Raw genomic sequence first — 11983 nt, forward strand, 5'->3', positions numbered from 1 at the left:
AATGGTGGTCAGCCAGTACATGTAGCAGTGAATGGAGAAGGTAAGGCCACTGTCCCGGTGAACCTACATCCATGTTCCAGTACAACGATGGTCGAGTTGGTGGATACACACAAGGAAGCTGAGCAGATTGTACTCCAGGCCAAAGCATACAAGACTCAGAGTAGGATCCCACAAGTTACCCAGCTAGACAGGCTGGAGGAAGCATTTGCCCAGGATAGCACAGAAGAAACTTCTGGCATGAAGGAATCCCCATTGTGCCCTGACAATTACCATACCTGTGGTTCATGTTTGGGGGAGGGAAGCCACTGTCCTGATGCACCAGAGGTGATGGAAGTGGGGTTTCCAGGGAATACATGGTTGGGGAGGGAGAGTGAGGGCCCCAGAGATCAGATTTTGTTTATGGAGGAAAATTGTGACTATCTGAAATGTGAGGTTACCCAGTTGGGTGTAGGGGAATTATTAGGTCCCCAGGTGCAGTTATTGGACTTATTGAATTACACTGTTGCACATGCTGTTACCCCAACCCGGCGGCTGTCTACAAAGGGGACTTTGATTAATGTATTTAGATGGGACACCGGGGGGAAATACAAGAACTATGGACTGCTGATAACGTTTCCACCGGACCCTGGTAAGACTGTATTGAGTTATGCACTGTGGGCCACACACCCACCAGGCCGGGGAAAGAAATTCCCACACAAGCCTCATGACAATTACCACAGACTTTGGACCTGGGACGCAGGTGGTTTCCGTACAAACTGTACAATGCTATTCACAAAAACCACCAGACCCACAAGAGAAACCTGCCAGTCATTATTATGACGGGGCACAGACTGTCTGATGTAGGAGAGCATCACTGCGCTCAGCAAGCTTCAGCTACTTAGGACACAGGGCGAGAAAGTAGGGGAAGGTAATGTGACGACATGTGATGACACAGCTGGCGCGTCGTGTCGCTCAGTGGTAAAAGACACGTGGTTACTTTCCTAGCCCTGGTCCTACACATGGACTTCATCAATTGCCAATATGTTATTAGTTATATGTTAGGCAATATTGTATTATATTGTATGATGTTATTGTTACAAGGGTACAGTTATGTTTTCAATGTATATATATGAATGTAATGGTTATTGTGTTATAGTTTGTAAAATAATGTTTTCCCAATATGACTGATCAGATAACCTGTGTGTTTGCTGTTGTGTAGATACAGCCAGTCTCAGATGTCAGGCCATACACCCCCCTCATTCTTCCCCACACAATGGATTCCAGGCCACACAATCAGATTAAGTAAGGTTACTTTAGATAACATCTATTGTGGCCTAGGGGACATGCCTGGGCATGTGAAAATAGGGTTGCTCTGAAACTGTCTGGGGGTGTCGCCTTATTGTAGGAAAGACAAAGGTTTGATAATAGCAAAGAGGGAACGTGAGACAGAGGGTGAGAGAGAGGCAGGAGACTGGCTAAGAAGTAATGTTCTGTCAGGAGCTCCAGGAGGGAATTGTCGTGTAGAATTAGATCACAGAAGTGTGCTGAACTGTGTTATAACCTATTCTGTTAATAAACCACTGTTGGTTTTTCATCTACCACCGTGACTGAGTGATTTTGAACCCAATATCCTCACAGTTGGCGGCAGCAGTGGGATCACTCAAGACACCAGCAGAAAGGTATAAACCACAGCAGGCAATGGATTCCGCCCCGCTATGCTACCGTTACAGCAAGAAGGATCAACTACAGGACCTCTGTCGAGCAAGACGGATTGAGTTTAATACAGTGGATACCAAGGAATCCCTAATTGGAAAACTGGCTCAATGGGACGTTGAGCACCCTTGTGATAAGGAGGAAGAGGAGGATATGGTCGAGGCCTCAGCGGAGGAGACCAGTAGTGGAACCAGGGCAGTAGAGCTTGTGGTTGGAAGTTTGTCAGCATATCGGCAGGCTGGGAAGCCGGATTTGTTATGTATAGTTACCAAAATGCAGTACATTTGGGAGTACTGGAATGAAGCTCAGTGGGAAATCAGCAGGTGGAGAGTATCCAGCATACAGGACAAGTTGTGTCATCTGGGAAATGCGTTCATGCACTGCAGAAGTGAAGCAGCCACATGGAATCTGCTGGGGGAGCCAGAGTTTGAGGAATTCAGGGAGGAAGTGATCGCCACAGTGGCCCAAATGACACAAAGGATACAATATACAGAGACGGAAGAGCAAGTGCAGAGTAAATTGCCTTCCCGGACAGAGCCAAAGGAAGTGGCATTGGATCGGGGGCCCCTGGATACCCCAGCATGGCGAGACCAGTGTTACAGGGTGGATGCGGAAAGGCACCACCTGCAACAGCTTCTCCCATACCCAAGGGAAGAAGTTGCCCAGTGGTCTATACGGAAGGAAGCACACGAAGTGAAGACAGCAGTGAGCACAATCCAGGCAGCCCAGGAGGAACTGCACTACAACTTCCCTGTTGCTGAGACGGAAGATGAGGACTTAGTGAGAGAGCGTCAAGAACTGTCTGCCCAGTATGTTACACTGGAAAAGGATGAGCTTGTCCAGGTGGATGCAAGGAAGCACTGTCTGCAACCCGTTCTCTTATCCCTGGGGGAATGTCGCAGTAAAACACTTGGTGACCAGTCTGAGCTGTGTTACAACTGGCCATTTGCGGGTTTGGAGGATATAGAAACCATCGCAGAGTGCCAGCGAGACATTGAGGAAGAAATCGCTACTATCACCCGACCACCACTTCAGCAACAGAGCCTCCAAGGGAATCCTTCAGGTGAGCACCAACCAGTCCTGGCTATTGAGCCATTTACAGTGTTGTGTTTGGGGGAGGCTACTGAAAATGAGAAGGAAGTGGGGTCTGTCATACAAACACCCCAGGAGAAGATGCACTATGCCTTCCCATTGGCAGAGGTGGAAGAGGAGATCTCTGTGAGGGCAGCAGTAGGTGGTAATGTCCCAACTATAAGCATGGCTAGTGCAGACAGTGTCTCACTTCAGGCTGATCAGCATATTCGGCTGAGGGAGGCTTATTGTGAAGCTATGTTCATGGCTGCCCCAGTTATTTTATCAGAAAAGGATGTTCAGGAAGGGCCCAGTGTATCTCCAGCAATTGTATCTCTCCCAGAAGATTCTGGAGGTCTGTTCTCATTCAGTGAACTTGATGGTAAGGAGCTGCAGTCTGAATGCCAGAATCTTCCCTGTGACTCAGAGAAAATCCAGGGATCAGACCTGGTGAAAATAGCATCAGCTCAGGAACTGGAAGGGAACATGTTGCTCTACTCTAGGGCACCTGAATGTGTTTTGGACTGGCATTGTGTGCAAGGTGAAATGACTGACTCTAACCAGGACAATGGTGGTCAGCCAGTACATGTAGCAGTGAATGGAGAAGGTAAGGCCACTGTCCCGGTGAACCTACATCCATGTTCCAGTACAACGATGGTCGAGTTGGTGGATACACACAAGGAAGCTGAGCAGATTGTACTCCAGGCCAAAGCATACAAGACTCAGAGTAGGATCCCACAAGTTACCCAGCTAGACAGGCTGGAGGAAGCATTTGCCCAGGATAGCACAGAAGAAACTTCTGGCATGAAGGAATCCCCATTGTGCCCTGACAATTACCATACCTGTGGTTCATGTTTGGGGGAGGGAAGCCACTGTCCTGATGCACCAGAGGTGATGGAAGTGGGGTTTCCAGGGAATACATGGTTGGGGAGGGAGAGTGAGGGCCCCAGAGATCAGATTTTGTTTATGGAGGAAAATTGTGACTATCTGAAATGTGAGGTTACCCAGTTGGGTGTAGGGGAATTATTAGGTCCCCAGGTGCAGTTATTGGACTTATTGAATTACACTGTTGCACATGCTGTTACCCCAACCCGGCGGCTGTCTACAAAGGGGACTTTGATTAATGTATTTAGATGGGACACCGGGGGGAAATACAAGAACTATGGACTGCTGATAACGTTTCCACCGGACCCTGGTAAGACTGTATTGAGTTATGCACTGTGGGCCACACACCCACCAGGCCGGGGAAAGAAATTCCCACACAAGCCTCATGACAATTACCACAGACTTTGGACCTGGGACGCAGGTGGTTTCCGTACAAACTGTACAATGCTATTCACAAAAACCACCAGACCCACAAGAGAAACCTGCCAGTCATTATTATGACGGGGCACAGACTGTCTGATGTAGGAGAGCATCACTGCGCTCAGCAAGCTTCAGCTACTTAGGACACAGGGCGAGAAAGTAGGGGAAGGTAATGTGACGACATGTGATGACACAGCTGGCGCGTCGTGTCGCTCAGTGGTAAAAGACACGTGGTTACTTTCCTAGCCCTGGTCCTACACATGGACTTCATCAATTGCCAATATGTTATTAGTTATATGTTAGGCAATATTGTATTATATTGTATGATGTTATTGTTACAAGGGTACAGTTATGTTTTCAATGTATATATATGAATGTAATGGTTATTGTGTTATAGTTTGTAAAATAATGTTTTCCCAATATGACTGATCAGATAACCTGTGTGTTTGCTGTTGTGTAGATACAGCCAGTCTCAGATGTCAGGCCATACACCCCCCTCATTCTTCCCCACACAATGGATTCCAGGCCACACAATCAGATTAAGTAAGGTTACTTTAGATAACATCTATTGTGGCCTAGGGGACATGCCTGGGCATGTGAAAATAGGGTTGCTCTGAAACTGTCTGGGGGTGTCGCCTTATTGTAGGAAAGACAAAGGCTTGATAATAGCAAAGAGGGAACGTGAGACAGAGGGTGAGAGAGAGGCAGGAGACTGGCTAAGAAGTAATGTTCTGTCAGGAGCTCCAGGAGGGAATTGTCGTGTAGAATTAGATCACAGAAGTGTGCTGAACTGTGTTATAACCTATTCTGTTAATAAACCACTGTTGGTTTTTCATCTACCACCGTGACTGAGTGATTTTGAACCCAATATCTACTGCGCACAGGCAGGGGACCTGCTATGTCCACAGCAATATGCTGTAAAGGTCCTCCTATGGCCAGAGGCCCAGACACAACACAACCGCTGGAGTGCCCCAGCTGCCAATGCATGGCACCAGCCTTACAGTTGGTCTGGGCGTCATCCGACATTCCAGACCAGGGTAAGCTCTGTGACAGGCACTTCAGGGTACGGTCTATCTCCGGGTTACTGTCCAAAGGGGTTTCGCTGGCAACCGACACTGGTTGCGCAGGAAAGTTCCCTGGGAGGACCAGTTGGACACATCCTCTATCTGGTCTATCCCCTCCTATTTTCCTGGCTACCCTGTACCTTAACCGTTCCCGCCAAGTCACACTTCCTGCCCCAACCCTGTCAAGGCCGCTGCCAGCTTAGCACCTCATGCCTTCCAGGGATGGATCAGAGAGCTGAGCCTCCCTTAACTCCTGCCTGCGGCCCTCAATCTCTCCTAAATTGAGACACTCTATAGGGGGATTTAGGTGGGGACTACTAGGGTCAGTCTGGTAGGGGTCAGTCATGGAAAGGTCAGTATGGTTTCTCATACTTACCGCCAGAGCTTGCAAACCACTTGAGTCAGGATCATTATTGGGCAACCCCCCAGGATCAAACGAGCTGGAACCAACATCCTCTGCGTTGCTAGGGGACATAGGCATACCAGAGGCAAAAGGCATGCGGGGTCGATGTGCTGAACAAGCCGCTGTAATCTTTTCCCCTGGGCTGGTTGCTGATGTGGTTGGCTGTGCTGGTAGTTGTCTAGCAGCTGTAGTTTTTTCCTCTGAGCTGTGCTGTGCTGGAGTAGTTGAGGTCAATGGCGGTTGCGAAACTTGACTCCAGGAGATGGCGCCAGCAAAAGTGGTGACGATCCCACTACCCAGACCATTTCCTAGGACCACATCAGTTGAGAGACCATCCATGATGGCAACTTCTCGTAAGTCTGGTCCAGCTCCCCAATTCAGGTAGACTCTTGCCGTGGGAACCGCTTTCTCCGTTCCATCTGCCATGGTGACCTTGGCAGTGCGACCCTGCAATACTGCAGCGGGATCTATAAGGTCGGGGCCCACCACAGTGATTGAGGCCCCAGAGTCTCTTAGGCCTTCCCCCTGCAGGGGTCCCACGTGTACCGGCTGCAGGTGCCTCCACATATTGTGTAGGGGCATCTTAGCCATGCAGGTGACTCTCTCCGCAGAGTCCACCTGGTCCTCGCCACACTCCATCGGACTGACTGGAGGGGGTACAGTCTCTGAAGGCTCATTTCCATGGGTTAAGCAAGCAATCCGGGCTCCAGCACTCGGATTTGGGGCACGAGTCTGGGGTGCTTGGGATGCAGGACAGTTCATCCTCAGATGTCCGATTTTCCCGCAGCACTTCTTCTCCAGTCGTGGCACCGATGGTTTCTGATCAGTTGCAGGGACACTGCGGTGCTGTTGCTGGCCAAGAGCACCCGGGTTGGAAGATGCTTGCTTCGGGGGTAGATGACCAGAAGAGGGGTGTCCCCCTGGGGGTACAGTCTTTTGGGGCTGGCTGCTGGTTGGGCGCTTCTGCCCATGTGGCCGAATTGCCACATACTTGTTGGCTAACTGGGCACCCATCTTTAAGCTGGGTGGCTCCCGGTCCAGCACCCACTCCTTCACTTCTGGAGCACATCTGCAGTAGAACTACTCCCTGCAGATCAGGTCATTCAGTGCGTCCCGTGTAGTGGCTTCAGAATCCTTCACCACATACTGCGAAAGCTGGGTGGCGAACTGCTCATGGGTGCTGCTAGGATTCTTGGGCAAGTCCCGGAATTTCTTCCTGTATGGCTCTGGAGTGATGAAGAATCGCTGGAGGAGGGCCTTTGTGCCTTTGTCATAATTCCCACAGTCCTCAGTGGCCACTCCTCGATAGGCCTCCAAGGCCTCTCCATGCAGAGTGGGCACAAGGTGTCTGACCCACTCTGACTTGGGTAAATCATGTAGTTTACAAGTCCTTACAATAACTTGTAAATGTCCATCAATATCCCCATCACTGTCTGCAAACTTGGCAAACTGAATACGTCCCGATCTGTGTGCAGCAGCGCACAACAGCTCCCGGTGTACCACGGCCTGTGGTGCCTGCTCATCATGCCACATCTTGATGATCAAGCGCTCTTGCTCCGTTGCCCTTTCCCCTAATTCTGCTAGCCGATCTGCTAGGCTACCCATGCTGCCCCCTGGGACGTTGGGATCCTGGCCCTGCTAGGTATTGTTTGGAACCATGGCTTCTGCTAGAGGGGACGGGGCTTGTGGGTCTCATCGGTTTCTAATGAAGGTCCACTGGTGGGCTGTTCTCTCAGATGCTGATGCCCTCAACGCTCTATGCCCCCACCCGACTTGACTCCTCCAAGCTCATGAGCGCCACCTTCATGACGCTCTTGGATGTGTTGGAAGGAATCTCCACACCCTTTGGCAACACACAATCTCCTCCTTGGACATTCCGTTGAAGTCCGCCATCTTGTGCATTCTATTGCACTGCAGTTACTCCTCTCCTGAGTAACTCGGCTTCTCCAATCGGGTGACAGAAAAGTGCCTGGGATTATGCCACCAATTTCTGTGACCGGTCGGTCCTGAATGACAGCCCTCACAGCTTTCACGTCCCATCCCCAGTACACAGAGTGGATATTTTGGTCACACCTGACCTTGCCACACATGGAATTTCCACTTACAGTCAGTAACCGCCTGTTACAGACTCTACCCCCTGTGCAGTGGGTGGGTACTATGCTGCCACCACCTGACTCCTCGTAACCATGGCATCTGGAACCACGGTTCTGCTCTGTATGCGTCAACACACTGTCTTACCACCCCTGTGTGGTGTTGCCGAAACCCCAAATGTTGCTTGCCTAAGCACAGTACGGTAGCAGGCGGATGACGGAGCTTGGAGACACTGGGTACACCCCGGACAGCCGGAAAACGGAGCTAGGTTTCACCTAGCCCTGCAGGTCACAAGATGAAGCGGTCGTCTTGAGACAAATTATGTTTATTTGCAATAGTTCTAAAGAGAAATCTTCCCTATTGCTAGAGGCAACTGCAATACAGTAAGATGTTACAGCAGAAAGTAGTCGGTATAATACACTCTGAAGCTCACAGGCCTCTTTTTATACAGTTATACCACAATGCATCTCGGTGGGTAGTTCCCCCTGAGTTCTTTCCATCCAATCAGGATAACTTACAAAATATAAATAAATTACATTTTAAAAGGATATAAGTGCATGAAGCAATTTCCTCCTTCCTGTCACACACAAAGTTTGGTGTCATTTAAACTTCGTTTCTTACCACCTGGTTGTTTACACTTCCACTTTGAGACATTTAACACATAGCTTCAAAATACAAATATTTCTCATCCTTCCTGCATATACCATTCAGGATTTGTATATCAATTGAACCAGCTACATAAATACACGTTTCCAAACCCATACCAATCCATACCAATTTACATATGGGATAAGGAAATTCCCAGTGATTAACATCTTTCTCTAAGGAACACACACCCAGCCTTTACCTGCTGTGCACTGTCCAACATCAAAAGGATTTGTCATTCCCCCCATCTGCTAGCAGAGTGCAATTATGCCACTTCCTATTCCCGGAAGACAGGGGAAAGTGCATTTTTCCCTTTAAAATACAGGTGACCGCATCTTAAATATAAGTACATTTAAACATGCAATCCTACAACTGTGCACAGAGTACTACATATGACATGTTAAAACACATCCTTAAACATATTTTTTAACAGTCCGCGCCCAGCGGCGTAAGTACATTTAACAGTGGCGCTAAGCACCTATTGTCCTTAAAATGGTGCCGGGCACTTTAAGGGTTAACTCCTTAAGTGCCGTGGCCACCGTTAACCATGTGGCTGATGGGTCCTCCGGCCACAGTGGGCTTCGGATCCTTATAGTCCCACAACCACTTTTCCCAGCAGCTCCCAACCTTTCTATGCTGAAAAGGACCGCTTCATTTGTTCTCACAAGACCTGTGTAGATGTAAATTAGGATGTCTCCAGGGACACAAAACCTCATAGATCTCTCTTGCTGAAGAAAGATATTTTTATGGTAGGAAAGCTGAATGAAGAGGACTGTTAAGCTGACACTCTTCCAGCCTGCTTGACTGTGTCCAAGGGCTTGAACAAGGGACCCCTTCTTTGAAAAGCAAACGTTATTTTCAAGGAAGTTCAGCCTTCAAAAGATTCTTAGGTAACACCTCACCACTTGGTTCAGCAAGAAGCTTACAGAATGCAGATACAGCTTTGAAACTACCAATTCAGACATCACAGACATTCATATATAATATACATTTTGGGAGAACTATAATTCACATCATCATAGCACAGCTTACCCAGGGTATACAGAATGCCTACAGTCATGACACGTGACTTTGAGGAATTGCTGTAACCCATGGCAACGGCCACAGCACCTTTCATATTTAGGGGTAGATGTACAATGTGGTGGTAAGTATCACATGCGTTACAACCAGCGTTGTCTGACACATACATTGATCAAACACATGGCTGGTAGTTCTAAGATAATGAATACTGTGTGGTTGGGTATTGTTGTTCATACAAATTATTTTTATTACTAATAAAATTGTTCCAAGCTATATATTGTAGCTGTATATTTAAAGAAGAAAAATGTAATTAAATACCTGCAACATGTACAAAAGTAACAATTGTTTTTCTTAATAAATCACATTTATTGTTTTAAACATAAATACATTTTCCATTAATTTCTCTTTATGCATGAGCTATAGTATGTGACCCAGTAGATATGATCTGACTCACAGCTCAGCCTCGCCCTGTGTGCAGAATGTAACATGACTGGTTTCCGTGTGTCAGAGACTCTCACTTCCATTTCTCTCTCCTGCTGTCAGTGATGGCGTCTGCTGATGTGAGACAGGAGCTGGACTGTTCCATCTGCCTGAGCATTTATACAGATCCTGTAACCCTGAGATGTGGCCACAACTTCTGCCAGGTCTGTATTGATCGTGCACTGGATACACAGGAGGGGGCTGGAGCTTATACCTGTCCTGACTGCAGAGCAACATTCAAGAAACGACCTGCACTGCAGAGGAACATAACGCTGTGTAACATAGTGGGACGTTTCCTGTCTACTCGACCAGATCAGGAGAAGACTGGGATCTTCTGCACTTACTGTGTGGACTCTCCTGTACCTGCTGCTAAATCCTGTCTGCATTGTGAGGCTTCTCTGTGTGATAATCACCTGAGAGTACACAGCAAGTCAGCAGAACACGTCTTATGTGATCCCACCACTGCCCTGGGGAACAGGAAATGCTCTGTACATAAGATGGTCTTGGAATATTACTGCACTGAGGATGCTGCCTGTATCTGTGAGGCCTGCTGTCTGACCGGGAAGCATAGAGGACATCAGGTGGAGTCGCTGAATGAGGCCTTTGAGAAGAAGAAGGAGAAGCTGAGAAATGTTCTGCAGAAACTGACCACAAAGAGAGCGGAGACTGAGAAAAGAATCCAGAGTCTGCAAGAGCGCAGGAGAGAAGGTCAGGGAAAAGCAGCAGGTGTAACAGAGACAGTCACTGCCCTGTTTAGAGACATCAGGAGACAGCTGGAGGACCTGGAGAAGAGAGTCCTGGGTGAGATCTCCAGGCAGGAACAGCGCGTTTCACTCTCAGTCTCTGATGTGATCCAGCAGCTGGAAATAAAGAAGGACGAGCTGTCCGGGAAGATGCGTCACATTGAGGAGCTGTGTAACATGTCTGATCCAGTGACTGTCTTACAGGAACCAGACACAGGGGACTTGTGTGATACTGAGGACACAGACAGACATGATAACCAGGTCCGTGGTGCAGGAGATCTGGATGTGGGTCTCATCTCAGGGTCATTATACACATTATCTGATATAATAACAGGGATAAATACAGGGATCTATGTGCAGGAGGATACAGCCCTATTACTGGATGTAACTACAGCTGGTAATACAGACTCTGATATAATAACAGGTATAAATACAGGGATCTATGTGCAGGAGGCTACAGACATAGTGCTGGATGTAACCACAGCTGGTGATAATATAGAGATATCAGGTAACAGGAAAACTGCATCATGGTCATATATAAACCACAATCACCCAGTAACACCAGAGAGATTTCAGTATAATCAGGTAATAAGCACCAGGGGATTCTCCTCAGGGCGACATTACTGGGAGGTGGATGTCAGTAAGTCAGTGAGGTGGAGGGTGGGGATGTGTTACCCCAGTATAGGCAGGAGGGGACGTCAGTCATACATTGGGGAGAATAACAAGTCCTGGTGTGTGTGTAAGTATTATAAGCAGTACTCAGTGAGACATGACAGTACAGTGATCCAGTTACCTGACAATATCTCCTGTGACAGAGTGAGGGTATATCTGGATTATGAGGCAGGACAGCTGTCCTTTTATTCTTTGTGTGGCCGGACCAGACACTTACACACCTACACTGCCGCCCTCACTGAGCCCCTCCATGCTGTGTTATGCGTAGAGAATGGTTGTATCAAGATATCTGGGGCAGTTAGTTATGAGCAAGGAGACGGAATGTGACAGATGTGTATGTAGCGTGCGCTGAGTCTATCACCACCTCCTGTGTTACCAGATGACCAGTGTGACTGATTGGTTTCCTTACTGGTAAATAAGAAACTTTCATCATAAGGAGGCTTGCCATAATATTCCTTTAATCCGGGACATATGTATTTATACAGATTCTGTGGCTGATTAAAACCAGGGGAAATGCAGTCAGCCACAGAACCTGTGTAATTCATATGTTTCCCTGAATAAAGGGATATTATGGCAAGCCTAATTATAAATATATATTTCTGTGGGGTTTCTCAATCTCTGACTCAAGGTGAGCTGTGATTGGCTGCAATAATGGTCAGTTAGTATATGCTCTATTACTGTAGTCAGATTGCTCTTATTGGCTGCAATGTATGCGTGTGGTGAATGGAATGTTGTCCAAAATGACTAATGTGCCATCCGTGTTTTACAATGATGGGGGAAAAAACAGAGATGGGAAA

At 47.8% G+C, this 11983-nt stretch overlaps 1 protein-coding gene across 1 annotated transcript; it reads left to right on the forward strand.

The window, feature by feature from the left end:
• The first annotated feature begins 9809 nt into the window (after positions 1–9809).
• Positions 9810–11513, forward strand: LOC134933842 (E3 ubiquitin-protein ligase TRIM39-like). The gene has a single exon (XM_063929352.1). The coding sequence runs from the start codon at positions 9837–9839 to the stop codon at positions 11511–11513; it is 1677 nt and encodes a 558-aa protein (XP_063785422.1). The 5' UTR covers positions 9810–9836.
• Positions 11514–11983: the final 470 nt, after the last annotated feature.

Source organism: Pseudophryne corroboree, chromosome 6 (genome assembly GCF_028390025.1).
Source record: "Pseudophryne corroboree isolate aPseCor3 chromosome 6, aPseCor3.hap2, whole genome shotgun sequence".
Lineage (NCBI taxonomy): Eukaryota > Metazoa > Chordata > Amphibia > Anura > Myobatrachidae > Pseudophryne > Pseudophryne corroboree.

Bases quoted from the DNA above. Each gene is read 5' to 3' on its own strand.
- LOC134933842 (XM_063929352.1), top strand. From the start codon at position 9,837: ATGGCGTCTGCTGATGTGAGACAGGAGCTGGACTGTTCCATCTGCCTG.